Below are 22,371 nucleotides of genomic sequence, written 5' to 3' on the forward strand. Positions count from 1 at the left end.
CCCTCCCAGCCTCAATCCCTACAACACTCGAGCAGCAGCCCCAGGGCTGTCATATCCCTGAGGAAAAACCTGAAACATGGATGGGAGGGAAACCTCCATGTGGTGAGAAGGCTTTTCCCCACAGGAGATGGCCAGAGACTTCCCAAAAAATGTTCAGCCAAGGATAGACCAGACAGGGAGTGCCAGCACAAGAGCAAGGGAGCGTCCTTGCATACAGGGATTAGATCAGACACAAGGAAAAGTTTTCCACAGTGAGGGTGGGCAGGCCCTGGCACAGGGTGCCCAGAGAAGCTGTGGCTGCCCCTGGATCCATGGAAGTGTCCCAAGGAAGGCTGGACAGGGCTTGGAGCAGCCTGGGACACTGGGAGGTGTCCCTGCCCAGGGCAGGGGTTGGGATGGGATCAGCTTTAGCTTCCCTTCCAACCCGAACTATTCCAAAATCCTATGATTCCTGTGCTGTCACAGAGCAGCGGAGCAGAGCCCAACGGGGAGCTTCAAAGCAGGAAAATTGTGTCTGGAAGTTCCTCCGGGCTATGGGACTCACAGAGTCCTGGGCTTCCCAAAAATCCTCTGAGACTGAGCTGAGCCCCACCAGTTTTCCCACACCCCAGGAATCCCAGCAGGAGAAATCAAATGGGTTTCCAGTCGCAATTTTAAAATTCTCATGGAATCATGGAATGGTTTGGGTTGGAAGGGACATTAAAGCCCATCCCATTCCAGGTGGAAGAGACACCTCCCGCTATCCCAGGCTGCTCCAAGCCCCAGTGTCCAACCTGGCCTTGGGCACTGCCAGGGATCCAGGGGCAGCCACAGCTGCTCTGGGCACCCTGTGCCAGGGCCTCAGCACCCTCCCAGGGAACAATTCCTGCCCAAAATCCCATCCATCCTTGGGTTTAAAGCTGATATTGGTTCAGCTTTCGAAGGATGCAGATCAAAGTGGGTTGTAGGAACAAACAAGTGATGCCCGGCAATCTTGTGAGGTTGGGTTATACTTTGGGCAGTTTAACAGATTTACATTTTGGCCTTAGAAAACAGGACCAAGCACAGCTGGAAGAGGAACAGGACGAGCAGAGCTCCACGTTCCTCACATTAATTCACCAGGATGCAGCAGCACACAGACTGATTTTGTCCAACTGTCAAAAATGGCATCTTTTATAGAAAGAACCCATTAGAATAGAAAACAGAAGGGAAAACATTCCATGGCTCAAAAAAAAATTAAAAAAAAAAAAAAAGGAAAAAAAAAAAGAAAGAAATCAAGGGATACATTTCCCAGGTTTTGCTATTGAATAGCGCTGAAAAGCTGAGCGAAGGGGGGCTGCAAAGGGACCGCGGAGCGGGATGGAGACGCCGCCTTTTCCTTTGGGAACGCGGTGTAACACATGGATGGGGGCTCTGACTCATCCGTCAATACGTGTGTTTGCACACTTTTCCAAAAGCTTCTGGCCTGGAGCTACCCAATAGATGGAAATGCTGCGGAATTTTCCCCAGATGGCTCATTTTTGGTCCTGAATAAAAAGCGTCGTTTTCCCAGGCGCCAGCTGGGGAGAGCCGGCCCCGCTTTGGAGTCACCCTGACCCCGGAGGGTGAAACTCCCAAGGAAAACACGATCCATGAACCCACCGGAGCAGGGAGCAAGGGACGAGGAAACACGAATTTGGGGTGAAGCCCTTTTGTTTTGGGCAAAGAGGGAGCAGAGCACCTGCAGAGCCACCCCATCTGGGATCAGGGACTGGGAAAATTAGGGACAATAGGGAAAGATGATGCAATATTTCATCACTGATGGCTGTTGGAAGCGGTGCCATTCCATTGCCTTTTGAAATGCTGCCAGGAGGAAAATTCAACCTCACCTTGGGGAAGCATCTCTGGGAGAAAATAACCGAGGGTGGGATGAAAAGCAGGGCCATGTCCAGTCCCATGGCTGAAGGCATGGTCTGGGGTGAAGGAAATCATGGAATTCCCTGGAATAAATGTCTTTCCCAGGACAACAGCTGCTCTGGGAGCAGTTGCAGCCTCTTTGCCTCCAGACCGGGTGGGATTTTTTGCCCAACCAAGCATGGATTACACCGGGAGACTCAGTGCTGCATTCCCATTGGGAATGTGGGTGAGGGCAAGTATTTGGGGATGCCTTGAGACCAAGAAAGCTGTGGAGGGTGATCTGGGAGCCCCCAAATCCCAGCTTGCTCCCATGAAAGCTGCAAGGAGCCTCCCAGTCTTCCAGGGCCTAAAGGGGCTCCAGGAGAGCTGGAGAGGGGCTGGGGACAAGGGCTGGAGGGACAGGACACAGGGAATGGCTTCCAGTGCCAGAGGGCAGGGCTGGATGGGAGATTGGGCAGGAATTGTTCCCTGGCAGGGTGGGCAGGGCCTGGCACAGGGTGCCCAGAGCAGCTGTGGCTGCCCCTGGATCCCTGGCAGTGCCCAAGGCCGGGTTGGAATAACCTGGGATGGTGGAAGGTGTCCCTGCTCATGGCAGGGCAGGGGCTGGATGGGCTTTAGGGTCCTTCCCAACCCAACCGAAGCCAAACCATTCCATGATTCCATGATGCTGGAATAAAGCCTGACCCTGGATGAAACAAACCATTCCTGTCCGGAGCTCCGCCCCCCCCCACCGCAGAGTGACCTGCCTGGACAGACGTTTGGATTTGCTGCGTCCTCCACACCACAAACCACAGCACACGGAGAGCGTGGACACAGCACACGGAGAACACCCACTCCTTAGGGCAGCAAACTCCACCCAACAGCGCCGTTGGACCGGAGGGAGAAACGACGGGGAAAAAAACCGAATTTTTGGGTGGGAAAAACAAATTTCTGGACAGAAAAAAAAGCCGATTCCGACCTGGTGATGATGGCGAGGTGGGGAGGGCTCATGCAGGCCCCCATGAAGAGCACCACGTTCTCGTGCCGGGTCTGGCGGTAGGCCATCACCTCCCTCTTGAAGGCCTTGAGCTGGTCCTCGTTGTCGCGCTCGATGTCGATGAGGCGGATGGCCACCTCCCCGTGCCAGCGCCCGTGGAACACCTGCCCGAAGCGGCCCTTCCCGATGAGCTCCCCGATCTCCAGCTGCTCGAAGGGGATGTCCCACTCCTGCAGGAAGATGCTGGTCTGGCTGGCCTTGCGCGGGAAGTTGCGCGCGGAGAGCAGCGAGAGGTTCATCTCCTCGAAGTCGTCCTCCGACTCCTGCACCTCCTCGGCGCCTTCCTCGTTCTGGGGTGGGCAAAGGACGTCAGGAACAATGAAACTGGGGGGGAAAAAGCCCCACTGATCCAACTCCTGCTCGCTCAGACCCAGAGGAACCAGGCAGGTGCCTCCCAAAGCCAAGGGAGCGGCCCCGTTCTACACAGAGTTGGCAGAATCCCAGATTTTCATAGAATCATGGAATCCTTTAGGTTGGGAGAGCTCTCTGAGATTGACTCCAACCCTTCCCCAGCGTGGCCAAGGCCACCACAAAGCCATGTCCCCGAGTGCCACATCCACAGGGCTTTAAATCCCTCCAGAGCTGCGGACTCCACCACTTCCTTCATAAACGTGGAGCCACTTTTTTACCCTGGGGTTCAATTTAAGATTGTGGCCCAGCAGCGATTTAATGAATTTGTCTCAAAACAGTTTCATCCTCCCCTGGCTGAGCTGAGCTCTGTTAATTCCCGTTATTCCCAGACCCCTTGATGGTCCATTTAGACTTCCTACAGGATTTACAACACCTCATCCTCCCTCTCCCCTCCTTCCTTTCCACCGCATTCTTAATTCGTCCTAAAAACACCTCGCTGAATTTCAAACTCGAAGCCCAGGAGGGTCCCTCTCCACAGGGTGGGGACACGGATGCCTGGACTTTAATTCAATTATCAGCAATTCCGCTGCACAGATGGGAAACGTCCCCATTTCCCAGGAAATGTGCCCCAAGATATCCTTAAAACCAAGGCCCATTAAGCACAGGAGCCGTCTCACCTCCGAGGTGGGCTCCACTTCAATTTGAAGCAATGGGTTTCCTTCCAGGCTGTTAAAAGAATTATGGAATTAACACCACGGAAAAACACCGGGATCTGGGGAGCACTCCCTCTTCCTGCCCCAGGGATAAAGGGATCAGGGAGGAGAAGGCGTCACTAACCCGGGGAAAGGGACAGATTTACCCCCCCACAGACTCCGACCACACCCGGGCCGTTTTCAGGGATCTCTAAGATTTCTTCTCAACCAACACCAGCCAAAGCAGAAGTGCAGAAGGAAAGAAAAGGAGGTTTCGAATCATTTCGGGGAAGTGGAGGGTTCAAAGATCCTCTCCCTGCAGCAGAGAACCGGAATCTGACTGGTTTTCCAGTTCTTCTCCTTCCCGGTTCCCTCGGCACCTCCCAGCCCCGGGTCCGTGACCAGGGTCTCGCTGCTCCTGACAATTAACAGGGAATTAGGGAAATTCTGATTGAGGGATCAGCTGGAGCAGCTCGGGTGGTTTCAAACATCACAGAAAAATATTGTAAATTATTATTATTTATCACATAAATAAAAAAATCCCTTCCCAGGGGAATTCTGCTCTCCAGGCCACTTGGACTTGTCAATCCTGCGAGTCCTATCCCATCCCACGGCCACTAAAGACTATAAATCCCAGGATCCTAGAGAAAAGGGGTCAATCCTGGTATTTTGAGCAGCTTGGGAAGCCCAGGTGGCTGCAAAACATCTCCATGGATGGGCGGTTTGCAGGAGCAGCCGGCTCCTCATCGCTATCCCAGGCACGAGCTCCTGTCTCCCGAGGATCCAGGGGTGTTTAACACAGCCAAGCCCAGGATGGCTCCCGTGGGATGTTTTCAGTGGGGGGACACAGAGGGAATCACAGATTTTGGGGTATTGAAAGCTGTCCCACCCACAAAATCCTCTGTCCTGACACCTTCCGTTAAGAAGGGGGAGGAAAAAAAAAGGCTTTGACTTCACCATTTTTCCATGAATTCCCAAGGGGCAGTGGTTCCATCCTCTGCTCCACAGGATCCCCAGAGGAATTTGGAGGGTGTGGATGAGCCAGCCACAAAGTGGGGACAGACCTGATCCCTTAAACCCCTGGCTTGTGAAATCCTTGGAAAATGGCCTTTCTCCAAAGGCTCGGGAAGGACACAGCAGTGGAATGTCCCTGCTGGAGCAGCACAGGCGCAGGACATTAAGGAATGATGGATTCGGGCTCGACCTGCTGGGGAGGGATGGTTCTAGTCCTGATTAGATGCTGCCTCTCCCAGCTTCCAGCCCGAAGTTCACTGGGCTTGAAAACATCGGAAGCGGTAAAGGTATCCTGGTTATCTGCTTTTAATTTAATTACAATTTAATTAATCCCTTGACTTTTTGGACTGAAATCCTTTTTTTTTCCTTTTCCTCGCCGTGAGGAGCCGTGTGTTATAAATGAACCCCCTCCCCATCCTCCCAGAGCTGCGGGGTCTCACCAGGGCCACCTGAGCCCCCGAGGCCAGGGGAGCACCCGTGGGTGCCCGGAGGATTTGGGGCGCAGAGGGAAGGGGATGCCACTCACATGGGGTTGGAGGTGACGGGGTGCAGGACGACCTGCGGGGCTCGGGTCGGCGTCTCAGGCACCACATCTGGGAACAAGAGAGGAGTCAGAGCCCTCCACGGGAATTGAACCCCGCCCGCCGCCCCCAGTCCGGTTCAGCGACACCCTGAGCAGGGCAGGCTGTGAGGAGAAATCCCACCCCGGCGCAGATTCCAAGGGTTTGGATCCACGCACCCGTCCCCACCAGGAGAAATCCCAGCATCCCAGGGAAAACTTCCCGAGAGCCTTACCTGGGAAAATGAACTGCTGCTTGTACTTGTAGTAATGGGAGGCTGGAAAAGAGGAAAAAAGGTTCAGCACTGACCTGCGGAGCTGGAAAAGCTCCAGCCTGTGCCCAGCTCTTCACCAGGAAACCTCAGCCCCAGCTGTGCGAACCCCTCCCGTGTGATCCAACCTCTCCCACTTCCACATCCCCCCGCATGGAATATTCCACATTCCAAATCGGCACATAGGATGACCAGGCAAAAAAAAAAAAAAAAAAGAGTTTGCTGGATTATAACTTGATTTCCCCCCACCACATCCACTCTTCTGCACCTCTGGAGAGCGCTGATGTCACCCATGGAGCCACTGGTGGGGTTTGCACACCAGTTTGCCAGCAGGGTTTGAGGGATGGCCCTCCGGAGGAATTTGGGAACCTCTTGGCATCATGGAGACGCCGAGTTTGGAACTGCTGCCCATTTGGGCCACATTCCACCCTCTTCTCCCTTGCTTTGGAGCCACTCCTGGAAGGAGTCCTGGGAGCCACAGTCCAGAGCCAGAGCTCGGAAAGGCTCCGGGTGTTGGGAGCATCCACTGGCTCCCATCTCCAGCCCAAGGATTGATCCGGTCCCACGGGCAGGCAGGTCATGGGTGTGAAGATCTCGGAGCTGCTGAGGCCACCAGAGGTTGGCACCAGCTTGGAAGTCGCCTTCTTATCTCCAGGACCCCAGGAGCCACCCCTCAGCCTCCCCTCTCCAGCCTGGAGACCCCAGAGTCCGACCTCAGCCCTGCAGCAGGACCTGAGCCAACATCAAAGGAGCATGGAAGGTAATTCCGGCAGGAGAAGGCCGCCGTGTCACAGTCTCCAAACTCAAATCCTAATCCCTGAGATGGCCACCTTGATGGGATAAACCACAGAAAACTTTCCGGCTGGGAAGATGAAAGCAGGGTCAGTCCTGCTTTGGATCCCATTCTGCTCCTCACGGGAATAGAACAGGAGCAAACAGCCCCCAGAGCTGCCAGGGTCTGATCCTGCCCTGCTCCATCCCTGCTGGCCAGGAATGGGTTCCAGGTCCCCAAAAGGGGGTGAAATCCGTGGTTTCTGCTTTAAACCATGAGAAATAATGTCCCCAAAACCCCCGAGGGAGGTGTCTGCTCCAGAAGTGACCCGTGACGGGGTCACCAAAGGCTGGAACCCCCAGAACCAGGCGGGCTCGGGGCCGGCCCTGCCGGGGGGTCGGGATGCTGAGACACCGGGATACTTCGGCTCTGGAAGAGCTCCGTGTGCTGGGTCACAGCAGCACGGAACCCACGCCGTGTCCTCCCGCATCCTGGAGGCTCCAGGGTTGTTCCTGGTGAAATCCTGACCCTATGGATGGGTCACACACCATTCCTGGAAGTGCTAAGGGCTTCCTCCCAGCTCCTCTGATGTCCTCCTCGCACCATTCCAGGATCCTGCCTGAATCCCAGGCGCTCCAAAGGGTTGACACATCTCTGGGCACACCAGGCCACCATGGGTGGTTGGTTGCTGGGGGGTTTTCCCAACTTTTGGAAGTGTTTGTGGTGATGGATTCTGCCAGGCAACCTCCTCCTCCTCCTCCTCCTCTCTGGCTGAAGGCTTGTCAGGATGGAGGCACCGCAGTGGAGCACAAAGGTTCTGCCTGGTTCCTCTGGAGAAGCCACCCTGAGCTTCCTTCCGACCCCAGCAGTTCATTAATCCTGGGATTCTGGGGGTGCAGGAGAGGCCCCAGCCTTCCAGCTGCTCCAGCAAAGAGGTCATGGATGGAGCAGGGCCACCAGGAGTGCTTCAGCACCCCAGAGATCTCCTCTCCCCTCCCCAGCAGTTTTTTGGGAGCGGATGGACACGCTTCCAGGAGGGATGCTGAGCCATTGCCTCCTAGAGGGAACCTTTCCCGGAGCAGCAGGACATCCCAAAGGAAAGCAGACACGCTGGGACAGGCTTTGACACACCCCCAGCCCAGGAGGAGCTTTTTGGGCCATCTTCCATAACTTCTGTGTCCTGCAGCCACCGCTGCCTCTCCCACCATCCCTGAAGAGGGGGAGCAGATGGACCCCAGGGATTCCATGGGACAAGCCACGCCGGACACCCCCAGCACCACCCGTCACCCCGCGTACGCTGCCAGCCTGCTGGGGACCCGGCACCCCAAAAACACGGCAGGGTCACCTCAGTTTGCCCTCGCAGAGGGATCAGCCCCCGCTCTCCCCTTGCACCTGAGCTGCAATGCCATGGAAAATCCACGCCTGGAAAGGTTTTGCAGCCTCAAGAGCAGCGGAAGTCGGGCTGGCTGCAACTTCGGAGGATTCCAAGACTGGATCCAGCCTTCAGCTCCGACCCTTCCTCATGCGGGAGGTTCAGCCAGAGGCCCCCAGCCTGAATTATCCTAAACTCATCATCTCCCCTGATTTCCGCCTCCGCCTCCTCCCCACCCCAGCGTAAATCCAGGAAGGGAATCGGCTGGAACTGCTCCAGGTCCCAAGGACGCCCCGGGACAGGGGTGCCTCTCGGGGGGCAGTACCTGGCAGGTTGAACTGCTTCTGCTGGCGCGGGCACTGCGGGGACGGGTGCAGGGGGGACGGGGGGGGTGGCGCTGGGCGGCAGCGGCGGGGCCGGCGAGGACGGCGTGGACGACGTGGTGGACGAGGGGTTGCTGCTGGAATCCGGCTGGTAGGGCACCGGGATGTGGTCCTGAGGGACACGGGGAAGCGGGGGAAAGAGAGGAGGCGGTGAGAGCAGCGCCGGTGGGTGCCACGCCGAGGTGCGAAGGACCCCGGGTGACAAGTGACAGCTGCAGTGTCCCACCCGCTTCTTCCAGAAGCCCTGGAAAACAGGCAGAGCTCCAGAGCCTTTCCCAAAGGTGTTTGTATTCCCTGAGGCCATTTCCCATGGTGAATTGGCTCCTTTCCCACCCTCACCCCCGGCTGAGGGCTCCCCAAATCTCCTGGCTCTGCACAGCCACGGCCACCGAGGACAGAACTGGGGCCACCACCTTGGGGACAGCAGGGTCCTGGAAGCTCCTGCTGAGCTCCTCGGAGCCAAACCCCAGGGCTCTGCAGGGAGCAGAGGGATCCGGAAGGAGCAGCCAGTGCATCCCAAGACACTCCCCACCATTCCTTGACTCTTCCCAGTCAAGACCAGCGAATTTGGGATGGGTGGGAAGGGACCATGGAGAGCCAGCAGGCAGGAAAACCTGCTTGGAAATCTTGGATCCAAGAAGGAAAATCGAGGCCAGAATTTCCCCCCTTGGAGCCACTGAACGGGGTCTGAGCAGTGCTGAGCACTCCCAGCCACACAGAATTTCCCTCCAAGGTTAAAAAATCTGCACGAGCCCTCTCCAGCAGGTAATTTTGTCTTAATTAACTAATTCCCAAATGAGCTGGGCTTTCCAGGAAACCCGTATTGGTTCCATCATTCCATGCGCAACAGCCTTGGTCAGGTAAATTGTTTTTTAAGCAAGCAGTGAAGGTCACAACAATAAGGGGGGGTGGAATTAGATGGGGGGTTGGAATTAGAGGAATTTAAGGTCTCTTCCAACCCAGGCCATTCCATGATTTCATTCAGGATACCTTTAAAAAAATTAAAAAAAAAAAAAAATCATTTTAAGAAATGCTTTTAGAAATACCAAAGTAAGAAGGGGCCCCTGTGGAAATAAGAATATTTGTAGGGGGAATGTCAGCCTGGATGGGAGTGCTCAGGACAAAAACACCACCCCAAAACAACAAAATGAGAGCAGATCCCTGCACCAAGGGATTCCTAAAAAGATTGAGCTTTAAAATCAGTGTCCCCAGGAGCATCTTGGTACCCAGACTTTTCCCAGAGCCAGAAGATGCTGAGAGCTGGAGGAGCTCAGCCAGGCTTTGGGGATTCAGGGTTTTGTTGATCCATTCCCCATCACATCAATGATATCCCTCTTTTTTGAGCACTTCCAGCCTGCCAGCCCCTCTCCCGGCCCTTCCTCCAAGGAATTTTCCACTGGAGGCCAACAGGCTTTAAGTTCCATCAGAAGCGAGGCTGTGATGGGTTTATGGTATCAACGCAGAGCAGGAGTGAGACGGGTGCTCTGTCAGGTCTGGCTTGAGCAGCCTCGCCAGGGACAATCAAACTGCAGGCTTGTTTTATTCGCAACAATAAATTGGTTATTTATTGAAGCCTCCGCTGGGAGCAGAGACCTCAAACCACCCCAAATTCAGACTGAGAGGCCACAGCGGAGCAGGACTGGGACAGCGGGATCCAGGCTGTTCTGGAAGTGCTAATCCCATTTGATTTTTGAAAGAAATAACTTCATTGGATACAAGTCCAGGGAAGGGAACGGAGCTGGGAAGGGAATGGAGCCCCAGGAGAGGCTGAGGGAGCTGGGAAAGGGCTGAGCCTGGAGAAAAGGAGGCTCAGGGGGAACCTTGTGTCTCTGCACAGCTCCTGACAGGAGGGGACAGCCGGGGGGGTCGGGCTCTGCTCCCAGGGAACAGGGACAGGAGCAGAGGGAACGGCCTCAGCCTGGCCCAGGGGAGGCTCAGGGTGGAGACTGGGAACATTTCTGCAGGGAAAGGTTTGTGCAGCCCTGGCACAGCTGCCCAGGGCACTGCTGGATCCCCATCCCTGGAGGCTGGATCCCCAGCCCTGTGGTTGTGGCACATGGGGACAGGGGACAGCGCTGGGGGAACACTCAAACTCAATTTTCTTAAAAGATCTTCCCCAGCAGGAAGGATTCCACGACTCTCCACAAAGCTGTGGATATTTGTTTCCGGGCCGTGGACACGGGGGGCTCGGGGCTCACCTTGTTGAGTTTGTTGGTTTTGGGGAGCGTTTGGCTGACGTGCAGGTCCGAATACCGCGGGGGCTTCCTCAGGGGGTTGTTGATGTCGCAGGGCACCGACTCTGTCCGGACTAACCTTGCTGGATTGAGACGGGAGAGAGGGAAAAGGGGATGGAGAGGAGGGGAAGAGAGAGGGAAGGACATCAAAGCTCGGCGGGAGCGCTCGGGGTCACCCTGCACTTGCAAACCGCTCTCCAAAGCGATTCCCGCGGCACTTCCAGCCTGGGATGGCAGCTGAACTTCGGGATCCTCCTGCACCCCGGCCACAGCCAACCCCCCCAGGGTGTGAGGCGGCAATCTGGGGGGTGCAGCAGCTGCCACGGCCCCTCCGCGAGCCGTGGCAAAATCCTGTTCCTTGCCGGAGCTTTTTGGGGCGAAGGGAAGGAGCCGGCTCGGAACACTCTCAGCAGGGAGATTGTTTGGGAGGAAAAGCCAGCCTGAAGTCTGGGGGGGCTCAGGAATGGTTTGACCCCAAGATAACGGATTTAAGAGCTGGTTTGGGGTTTTTTTGGGGGGGTGTGGGGAGGTGTTTCAGTGATGCTGAGGCCACCCCAAAGCCATGCTGCTCCTAAAACACACCGCGGGCAGCTCCGGCTCTCGCAGCACCGCAGCCCTAAATCCCAATTCCTGCCCATCCCGGGAGCCCGAGCGCCCCGGGGCGCTGCCTTCCCTGCCCGCCGGGCAGGGTCTGCAGCGGCTCGGAGCCCCGCGGGCGGGCCTTCCACCGCTTCCACCCAAATTTGCTGCAGGCCAGGGCGTGGCGGTGGGGTGGAGGCTGCAAAGCTGCCCCCTCCGAGGTGCCGCCAGCGCAATCCTTTCCCCCGGGATTAAAACGAGGAGCGGGTTCGCGGTGGGGGGGGAGGGGGGGATATTTAACACAAAAGAACGGCTTAAAGAGCTCAAAATTCAAGGCAAGAGCGATCGGAAGCGTTTCCCTCAGGCAGTCGCGGTCCTCTGGCCAGCAAGAGAGCCAAAATCTGGAAGAAAAGAGGTGGGAGGCGCCGCCCCGCCGTCCTGCTGCAAAGTTCTGCCTGTCTCTGCGTGGATTTCAGGCCGGGCTCTCCCGCAGGGGAGCGGGATAAGGCAGCTCCAAAAAGCACCACGAGCATCCGCAGGGCCACGGCCGCGTCCCCGGCGCGGGGACCCCGCATGCACCGGGAGGTTCGGGGTCCCGCATCCGCCCTGAGCTCTCGACAGAAGCAAAAGGCTAAAACCTGGTTGGACTTACCCCGTGCGGTGGGGAATCTGAAAAGAAAAGGAGGCAGGGGGAGGGTGGGTGGAAGTGGTTTGCAATGCAAATCTGCCTCGCCCCGACCGGCTCGTCTCCCTACAAGCGGAAAAAACGGTGGGTAACATTTTCCCCGGAGCGCCCAAGCGGTTCGGGAGCCTCCGTCCCGCCGGGGACCCCGCCTGGGTCCGGCTCCCGAATCGCCCGGGGGGACTTTTGAAAGTTTTACCCGCTGGCAACATCCCCGGAGGCACGGAGCGAGGGGGCCAGAGGGCCTTACCTCCGCGGTGGATGATCAGCAGGTGACACGGAGGAGCCTCTTTGGTGCATTTGTTGTGGCACTTGAGCCTGGCGGGGCACAGGGAGAGAGGAGTGAGGAGCGAACATCGAGGGATGGAGAGACCTTGTGGGGCGACAGGATAAGGGGGAGCTTCTCCCCACTGCCGGAGGGCTGGGTTGGATGGGATTTGGGGAAGGAATGGCTCCCCAGGAGGGAGGCTGAGGCTGCCCCTGGATCCCTGGAAGTGCCCTAGGTCAGGTTGGACACTGGGGCTTGGAGCAGCCTGGGATAATGGGAGGTGCGGCACTGGCCCCTTCCCATCCAGGCCGTTCTGGGATTCTGTGATGGAGCTCGGGGCTTTTTCCTCCTTTTCCCCTCGGCAGGGCGACTGGATGCAAGGCTTTGGTTGCCCGCTCCGGCTGAGCGAACCCTCCAGGCTCCCTGCTCCCCATCATTCCCAAGCGGCGGGCTCAGGGATAAGGAGCGGTGTGGGATGCGCATCCTGGAGGACCAGGAAGGGCTGACCGGCGGGACACAGGCGCTGCGCACCCTTGGAAAACGCATCCACCCCAACGGAGCAGCGCAGAAATTCCCGATCCCGGGGGCTCTGCCCAGCGACCCCTTTCTCTGCCAGCGGGCGGGGACCAGGCTTGAGGACACCCCAAAAATGTCATTTCTGCCAGAGCGGCAATGAAAGGAGCGGAGTCCCGCGCTGGGGGAAGGCTTTGCTGGAAGGTGGGACAGGACGAGCTTTGAGGTCCATCCCATGAAACCCCCGTTCCCACCATCCTGCCGCCGGATGCTTAATTAAATTCAGGAGCAGCAGAGGGGGAGGAAGTGGCTGCCCCGGTCCCCGGTGTGTCCCTGTCCCTGCGCTCTCCTCTCCTGGATTTATTAAGGACATTTAGCCAAAATAAAGGGAGGATTTGCAGCCTCTGGATAATCTGCAGAGTTTTCCCCGGTTTGTGGAGCCAGGGCAGGAGCCTGGAGGGCTTCACCCCCGGGTCATGCATATAGGCATAGGCAGACTCCCAAATGCTTCCCATTCCTCCTTAATTAAGGCTGGAAACGCATCCCCAGCTCGGGCTCTGCCAGGCCGGCAGAAAGCCATGAGGGAAAAGGGGAAAAGGAGGAAAGGATTTATCAAAACAAGGGGAAATGATTGGGGGGAAAAAAAATAGAACGGCAGCTTCAAGTCAATGAGCTGGGTAATGAAAATTCAGGAGCTGCCCGTGTTAGCTTTTATTACAGAGCTGTTCCTAGAGGGAAAGGCAGGAATTAATTTGGTATTTCAGGCTTGGGGGGTTTGGGGTCCGGTTGTTTGTTTTACCTGTTGGTTCCCCTCTGCTTTCTGGGGAAGGCTGGGAAAAAAACCCTAAATGCCTTGTGTTCACTCCCAACTTTTGACTGCCAGGAAATGGATTTGTTCTTTTCAGCCGGATTACAGGGAGCAGGATTTGCACAGCCAGAGCCGCAGCATCCCTGATCCTGGCCGGGGAGCAGGCACAACATCCCTCCTCCAGCACGGGAAAACCTCCAGTTCCTGGAGCATGGAGGCACCGGGAATCACCCCTTTAAAATCCCTGTATTTGATAACATCCCATCCAGAACAGCCCCACCAGCTGTGGAGGAACCCAGCGCTTCTCGGCAGGTTTAAATCCCAATTTACCAACTCATCAGCGCTTAATCAGCGGCAGCAGCGATCGTTATCGCTCCGTTACCCGCACACAATCACGCATTCCCAGCTCCCAGCCCCGGGAAAGGCAATCCCGGCTCCAGCAGCAGCTCCCCCGAGTGCTGGTGGCTGCAGGGGCCGGCCAAGGCCGGGCTGTGGCGGCTGGAGAGCGGCTGAAGCAGCCCCCGCCTCTGCCTCGCTGCTTTCCCGCTCTTGTCCCGTTTGCTCCCCTCTCCTTTGCCCCACGGATTAACCGATTTGGGCTGAGCTGGCTCCTCGGGCCCACGACCCTGCCAGGACGCAGAGGTGCCCAAAACTTGGCAGAAACAGAGGCTACAGCCCAAAACTGTGTCCAGACCCCCGCTGATGCCCAGAGCTGTCCCCGCCTGCCCCAGCACATCCATTCCCCGTGTCCTGCAGGTAATTCCGAGGGGAATCTCCACAACGCGGGGCTCCAAAGCCAGGCTTAGGGGAGGCGGACTGTCAGGATCTGACTCAGAGCTCTGGAGCAAGCAGAGCCGGGGTCTGGCAGGCACATCCTCCCCGAGGAGCCTGATCCCGCCGCAGGCACAGCCCCAGCCCCGCTTCGGGGTGGTGCTCACCCGGTCCCACATCTCATTAAAGCTTCCTGTGAGGATGAGCTGGCCAGGGCCTGGTTGGTCTCTCCGTGCCCACATCCCTGCTCGGCTCCCCCAGCAAAACCCCGAGCGTCCCCTCGCGATTCCGCGCGACGCAAACAGCTCCGGCACGGCGCCGTACTTGCAGTTTTTGCATTTTAAGCCGAACAACATTCCCTTCCCGCAGACGGTGCAGGTCTGAGACATCCAGTACTTGGTGGAAAACCTGTGGAGAGAAACACGGAGAGAGTGGCCAGGGAGAGCTGAAGCCTCACCCATCTCCCGAGCCCTGCTTTAGCCTCTCTCTGCTGCTGGTGTTGAGGAATGTTTCTAGGGAGGCCAACACACATCCCCGAGACTTCCTTTGGTTCTGGGAGCTTGTTCCGAAGGGAATCCAATCCCAACTCCCCGTGATTCCCCAGCTTTGCCTACCCCGGGCACCCCCAAAACCCCTCCCTGCCCTGGGGACCGACGTTTCCAGCCCCTCGGGAAGCAGCTTCCCATCGGACGGCAGCACTCTTCCCAGTGCTTCTCCCTCCTCAGCGAGTCATGGGAGGGCTTAAATGCAGAGATGGGGAATTTGCTGAAGGTCACAGATCTGGCAAGGTCACAGATAACACAGAGCTTTTGTCGATAGCGACTCCAGCCTTATCTAAAGCAGATCTGAACTGAAATGGAATTGAAATGGGCCTGGAGGACAGCACAGCCCAGCTCGGGAAAGAGGGGGAATGTCCCCAGTGCCTGGAGCAGAGATGGGGAGGGAGATGCCCGTCCCTCATCCCCCAGCCTGGCACGGCTGCAGGGTGTTTTACCTGTGTTTTATGGAGTTTCCTAAATCCCGACGAGGGATCTGCGGGGACCAGCGAGGCACTGACAGCGTATCTGCAGGGAGACACCGGGAAAACCAGCACTGGTGACAACATCGAGAGCCGGGATTCAAGCTTTTTGGGAAGGAGAGCAAAGGATGCGCACAAAAAAATGGGATTTCCCGGCTGTTTCCCCCTGGAGTTCCCCACTGAGCTCCCTGTCTGGAAAGCAGGAGACCTCTGGGCTTTGTGGGAATTGGGGTCTCCTGTCCCAGATCCCATCACCCAGTGGAGAGGAGAGGAAGAGGAGAGGAAGAGGAGAGGAAGAGGAGAGGAAGAGGAGAGGAAGAGGAGAGGAAGAGGAGAGGGTGCATCCATGGGCAAGCTGGGTGGGATTGCAAAACTTTTGGAATCCCATCACAATGTCCGAACAAGAGAGGGAAAATAAAGCTGGAACAGCCTCATCGTCAGTTTGTAATAAGACATCACGGCTTGAGGTGGCAGCTGAGGAAAAGCTGAGTGCCGGCCACCCCAAAGGTGATTCCATTCATATCCCAGGGGGAGAAGAGAGTTAAAAGCAGTCTCTATCCAAGGGAAAAGTTGGGTGAGGGATAAGGAAAAAGAGGGAATTTCCCTGGCACTGCTGGAGCAGGAAGGTAATCAGGAGCGTGGCCATGCTTGGATTCCACACCCTCCTTCAGCCTCAGCGAGGGTGGAAAAGCTGCTCCTCCTCCTCCTGCTGCTGCTGCTCTTCCTGCTCCTCCTGGCCACGAGAAAGGCGCCGGCCTGCAGGATGCTCAGCCCTGGGAGCGGATCCACGCCGGGATCCGAAGGCTGGATTTTCACTGAGGGATTTGAGAGGTTTCCCGGGCACCAGTGGCGGTTCCCGGCTGTTTGCTCAGAGCGCTGGCAAATCCCTGGCTAAACAGGCGCTGGATATTATCCCTGGGAGCGGGGAGAGCGCTGTTTGCTTTAATATCCCATTTTAATATAGCAGCAGGCACGGGGCTCTAATTGCACTCGCCGGCTGAAGGTTACATTTACATCCCGCTCCCGGGGTTAGAGATCCTGGGAGCATCCCAGGCTGAGCCTGCTCCAGCACCTCCCACCAGCAGCGGCTCTGGATCCTTCTCCTCTTCTGGTCATTCCGCAGGCAGAGGCGGCGATTGAGATGTCAGAATCACGGAATCGTGGAATGGTTTGGGATGGAAGGGACATTGAAATCATCTCACTCCCATGGGCAGGGACACCTCCCACTGTCCCAGGCTGCTCCAAGCCCCAGTGTCCAACCTGCCCTTGGGCACTGCCAGGGATCCAGGGGCAGCCACAGCTGCTCTGGGCACCCTGTGCCAGGCCCTGCCCACCCTGCCAGGGAACAATTCCTGCCCAATCTCCCATCCAGCCCTGCCCTCTGGCAGTGGGAGCCATTCCCTGTGTCATGGCTTTATCCACCCGTCTGAAAGGCCACTCTCCCTAATTTTTATAAGCTCCCTTCAAATCCAAGGAAGGGAATTCCTGTCCCCAGCACCACGTTGCCAGTATTTTTGGTATTTTCCCACCAGCCTTTGTGACATCTCACCCTGGACCAGCATCCCCTCACTCCCTCCACAGCCTCGCAGGGGTGGGAATTCGGTCCACGGATCCCAGAGGTGCTGCTCTAACAAGCGACCCCTCCGTGCACAGCCCGGCGCGTCCCTGAGCGTCATTCCCCCCTCGCTAACCCGCGTTACAGAGCTGAGTTTTCATCATCCCCCCTCCAACGCCGCTCCCTGACGAGCCAAACACCCGGGCCAGAGCAGCTCCTCTCCCGGAATTAAATTACAACCTCCACGTTATCAGCCACAATTTATTGCCAGTAACTTTCGGCTGGCCTCAATTAAATCCTGCCAGCCCGGCGAGGGGGAGAGGGGATGGAGGCACCGGCGGCTGCTGAGCCTTTTAATTACTTTCTAAATGTGCTCGCTGCAAAAAATGTACTGAAGTGTAGCGGGGATTTTGACCTCGTAACGTAAATGAGCCCGACGTGACTCACAGCTAATTACCTTCATTAGCGGCAGCGAGCCACGCAGGATCGCGGCGTTTAACAATAGAGCCGCTGTTGGCAGGAGGGAGAAGCAGCGGAGCGGGGCGGGAGGGCAGAGAAAGGCACCGGGGATCGGCCCCGAGGGCTTGGGGGGCTCTGGAGTTAATTGGGAATTCTCCCCTTTACCCGGATTCCCACCCCGAGGAAAAGCTGTTGCTGGCAGTGTTAACTCGGGGCGATGCCCAGGGGGAGACGCAGCGGCCTCCCCCCAGCGCGGGAGGAATATTCTCATTGAAACCCCCCGAACTGCCACAATTAGCGTTAATTAAAAGGCGGAAAAACCCCACGAGCACGTCTGGTGTCAGGGTGGGAGGGTCAGGCTCTGCCCTGGGGACCCCGTGATGGAGAAGGGGCAGCGGGATCGATTGATCCTCGCAAGCTTCGAAGCGTGACAGCGGCGGCCTCTCCTCCATCCTCCCTCTCTCCCTGTTCCCTCCTGAGCCCTGGAGCTTCCCCCGACCTCCGCTGCCCCCGTGCCAGTCATTACCTAAACCTTTATCCCCAACAACCTCCTGCCTGCCTCGAAAATCCAAACTCTCCCGGCCACAATTCCCTGCCACAATTCCCCATCTCCCACTCTGAGCTGACATTTTATCGGGCACAAGTGGAATGCCGCAGGGTGGCACCCACTGGGCAGCCCCACGGAGGTTTCTCCTGGTCACCCGCCCCATTCCTGCCTCCTGAGGGGTTCCCGAAACCAAACCCCGCTTCCCGATGCCGGGGAATGCCACTCTCCTCCCAGCACCTCCGCGTTTTCCTTCGCCGCCTCCAGCAAAGGTCAGGGCTCCTGCCCCGCGCGGCACAGCTCATCCCAAAATCAACAGCCGCTTGAAGGGATCAGCTGCGCCAGGAGGAGAGCCGGGAAGGGGGAAGCCAACCGGGCGAAGGGTGACAGCCACCTCCGGCGCGTCCCTGACGGGTGACACGGCAGAGGAGCGCTGCCAGCCCGCTCCGGGGGGTGACAGGCAGCTGTGACAGCCAGCGCCGCTCCTGAGTGGCACCCGCGCGCCTCGGAGGTGACGGGGACGGCGGCGCTGCCGTGGCCGTGACGCCCTCGCCGCCCCCGCCGCCGTCCCGGCGAATTCCGGCCGTTTCCCGGCTGGGATGCCTGGGCACGTCCTGCATGGAGAAAAGCACCCGGAGCTTCCCTATTCCGTTATTTCGGGGTTCCACCCTCCTAGAGCGGGCGGCGATGCCCTCAGGGAGCCCCAAAGCCTCACCAGGGACGCCTGGAGCGCCTTCCGGGGGCGGCAGCGGTGCCGAACCACACGGACGGGGACTGGGGACGGTGTTTTTGTCACTGCTGCCTCTCCCTCATCTCCTGGCCCCTGTCTGGATGGCGGGGAGTTGGCGGGAGCGCGTTATCCATCACGGAGATAGCCGGATGAACAAACCCTCCCTCTGCTACTACGGCAAACAGATGTCCACGCTATGAATGGGACGGATAAAATCGACTGGGTAAGAATCCCGGGATGAGTCACTGCAAAGCCAAGAAATGGCCAGGAGACCTTGCACTTATCCCAGACATCCCAGCCTGTCACCAAAATGCTCCCAAGGTGGGCGAGTCCCATGGAGAGATTAAGGGTGGAGCCTCTTCCCAGCAGAGTTCAACAGCAGAAGATATCCAGGATCAGGAATATCTCTGCCAGCAGGCAAAAATCCCAGTCCAGAGACAAATCATCCATGGAATGGTTTGGATGGGAAAGAATCTTGAAGATGATCCTGTTCCACCCCTGCCCTGGGCAGGGACACCTCCCACTGCCCCAGGCTGCTCCAAGCCCCAGTGTCCAACCTGGCCTTGGGCACTGCCAGGGATCCAGGGGCAGCCACAGCTGCTCTGGGCACCCTGTGCCAGCTCCAGTGACAGAGTCCCGATGTCCCAGCCTGTGGCAGTTCCAGGGACACTGTCCCAGTGTCTCCCCACCATCCTGAGTTTATTTCCGGCGTGGTCCCAGCTGGGAGCCAAGCACCCCAGGGAGATTCTCGTCACCAAAGTCCCTTTGTGAGACACCACAGGCCTTGCCCGTGCTGCTTCGAGGCCAAAATGGGATGGGAGAGATCCCAGAGCAGCTGCTGCAGCAACCTTCCCTCCCCAGGATATAAATCCATGCAGGATTCAAGCTGTAAAGGCAGTGACCGGCTCCCTCCGTGAGTGCACGTGGCAAATATTCCACGTGGAATTTGATCCTGTGGGAGGTGTCCCTGTCCACGCAGGGGTTGGAATGGGACGGTCTTCAAGGTCCCTTCCAACCCTGTGGATCACAGCCAGGTCCAGGATGGGTCCAGCAGGATGAAACCAAACCTGAGCCAGAGCAGAGGGGATCATCCAAAGCAGGAGCTGTTCCCGGAGCACCTCTCCACTTGGGAACGAGTCCCCTTCTGATCCGGGCCTTTCCCATTTCCAGCGTGACAATCCCATTTATCCAGCTCAAATGTCACGTTCAGCTGGCTTAGAGCCTCACATGGGGGTTTTCCCCACCAGTTCCCAGCCTTGCAGGCTCAATTAGGCTTATCCGGACAAAGCTGCGCCCTCCGACTCCGCTGCCGGGGTGGGAAACCCTCCGGAGCCTCGCTGCCAGCTGTGGCCAGATGTGGCTGCAGGGAGCTGCCAGCTGTGCCACCGACACAGCTGGGGAGTGCCCCTGCCATGGCTCACACAGGGCAGGTTCGGGGAGGAGAGCACCACCGGTGGTCCCCAGGAAAGGAGGGTCCCTTTGGGAATCCCCTCCCGGAGGTGGCTGGGGAGAAGTGTCCCCCCACAAAGCCGGCTCCGGGGGTGGGATGGTCACGGAGAGAGGGCACTGGCTGCTTCCCCACGTCACCTTCAACACCACCCTCATGTCCTTGGGTCCAGCCCGGTGCTTTCCGGCAGAAAAGCTGGGGTTAGGGCTCCGGGACTCCCACCTGACCCACTGGACACTGTCCTGCATCCCTGCCCACCAAACCCACCCCAGGTCAGCCCGTCAGGGGCTCCTTCAGACGGTTCAGCAGCTGGGGCGGCTCAAGGAGCTCTGGTGGCATCTCAGCACTTGTCACTTGGCCATGCCTGGCTGGGATCCCGCCCACGCCCAGCGCCACAAACTGCAAATTCCTCGCTCACAGAGCCACGAGGAAGAGAGAGAGAGGCAGGACCGGGATTCAGGAGAATCCCCCAGGGACACTGCCAGAGCAGCGCCACAGTGGATGGGATGGAGTCGTCACACAGGACTGGGCAGGGAGGGGACAGCCCTGGAGACCAGGTCACTCCAGCTGTTCTACAGCTCCCTTCTGAGGGGCAGCTCCAATCTCTGCTCTGGGACAGGGACAGCACCCAGGGCACGGCTGGAGCTGGGCCAGGGCAGGCTCAGGCTGGAGATCAGGAAAGGTTCTTCCCCAGAGGGTGCTGGCACTGCCCAGGCTCCCCAGGGAATGGGCACGGCCCCGAGGCTGCCAGAGCTCCAGGAGCCTTTGGACAGCGCTGCCAGGGATGCCCAGGGTGGGATTGGTGGGGGTCTGGGCAGGGACAGAGCTGGATCAATGATCCCTGAGGATCAGCTCAGGTTATTCCATGATCCTGTGGTTCCCTCAGCCAGATTTTTGCTACTAAGGAAGAGGCTCCTCCTGCAGCTCCCTCCAGCCTTCTGTGAAAATCCATTCCCATCAGGACAAAGGGATGGTAAAAATCAGAGAGAAGCCTCCAAACCCACTCCTGACCCGGGCCAGGGATGACTCAGATGGGAACGTGCTCCTGCCAGGAACAGCAAGGCTGTGGAAAAGAAATCATGGCGAGACAGCCAGGGAGGGCCGGGGCCTCGCTGGGCGCCTCTCACCCACCTCCAGCTGACAACAACAACTTCTGCGTTTCCGTGCTTAGGGAAGTAATTCCACAGCAACCCAGAGCACCTGGGTGCTGCCGTGCTGCCCACACAGGAGGAAAACGGAAAGAGGGATTTTTAGAAAAGCCCGTAGGGATGGGATATTGTGGAGAGCTCCGCTGTTGAACCACCACAAGGATCGGGACAGGGAATCCTTGGGATGCAGGGAGGGCTTGCAGCACCCTGCTCTAGTGGGAGGTGTCCCTGCCCATGGAAGTGGATGAGCTCCAAGCTTTTTTCCAGCCCAAATCATCCCATGATTCTGCTCCCTACAAACAAATGTCTGCCCTGCTTGGCCTAACTCCCACACGGATGTCGATCCTGCAAGGACCGAACCTCTCCGCTGATGCTGAAACCTCCCAGCAGGGATCAACCAGCTGGGGAAACCCAGCTCCCATCCAGCCTGGAAAAACATTCCCAGCAGCCAGGGAAGTCAGAGGGAAATGAGAGGAGACACCTCTCCAGCAGCGTTAGTCACTTGCCAGCCCATCACTTCCCATCGCATCCCGCTCCGGCGGTGCCACGTTCCATCAGGATGTCACACCACGGGATGTAATCCAACACTGAGGCGTGAGGAAAACTAATCCGAGGAGACACACGTGGGGGTGGCTGGGAATGGGGTTTGGGCCGTGCTTTCTGCTCTGTTGGTCGGGCTGCGAGCGGAGCACCGACAATTCCGTGCGGGAAACAGCGGGGCAAAACTCCCCCTCGCTCCGGGCAAACCCAGAGTGCGGTATTGGATATGTCTGGGAATAGCATCGTGTGCCTGCAGAGCTCCTGCCAGGCCCCACGGCCCCCAAGGACAAAGGGAGAGGAGGAAATTCCATAGCAGGGTTGGCTGGATGAGTCCTCAGTGATCCCAAACTGCACGGGAAGGGAAGGGAAGGGAAGGGAAGGGAAGGGAAGGGAAGGGAAGGGAAGGGAAGGGAAGGGAAGGGAAGGGAAGGGAAGGGAAGGGAAGGGAAGGGAAGGGAAGGGAAGGGAAGGGAAGGGAAGGGAAGGGAAGGGAAGGGAAGGGAAGGGAAGGGAAGGGAAGGGAAGGGAAGGGAGAGTTGGCTGCAAACCTTTCATCAGCCAAGAGCTGAGCAGGAGAAATGAGTGGAATACCCCAAGACGAGCCAGGAAGACATTTCCAGAAAGGAAACAAGGGAAAAATCCAGGGAAGGGAGGGTGACAGAAACCCAGACTGGATGTGGAGTTGGGGAAGTTTTAGCTGAGGAACAAGAGGCAAAGGGACCTCGACTTGTCTGGGAATCGCTCCCAGC

The 22,371-nt window shown here is 57.8% G+C and overlaps 1 protein-coding gene across 1 annotated transcript in view; it reads right to left on the minus strand.

Annotated features, from left to right (window-relative positions):
• The window catches only part of KSR2 (kinase suppressor of ras 2), a 60,716-nt gene that overhangs the window by 21,500 nt on the left and 16,845 nt on the right, over positions 1-22,371 (minus strand). Inside the window, 11 exon segments of the mRNA XM_040081135.1 lie at positions 2,834-3,201; positions 3,940-3,988; positions 5,495-5,561; positions 5,764-5,805; positions 8,269-8,332; positions 8,334-8,438; positions 10,525-10,643; positions 11,792-11,890; positions 12,072-12,139; positions 14,506-14,589; positions 15,176-15,245. Of these exon segments, the coding sequence (XP_039937069.1) occupies positions 2,834-3,201; positions 3,940-3,988; positions 5,495-5,561; positions 5,764-5,805; positions 8,269-8,332; positions 8,334-8,438; positions 10,525-10,643; positions 11,792-11,890; positions 12,072-12,139; positions 14,506-14,589; positions 15,176-15,245 (1,135 nt within the window).

Source organism: Hirundo rustica, chromosome 17 (genome assembly GCF_015227805.2).
Source record: "Hirundo rustica isolate bHirRus1 chromosome 17, bHirRus1.pri.v3, whole genome shotgun sequence".
Lineage (NCBI taxonomy): Eukaryota > Metazoa > Chordata > Aves > Passeriformes > Hirundinidae > Hirundo > Hirundo rustica.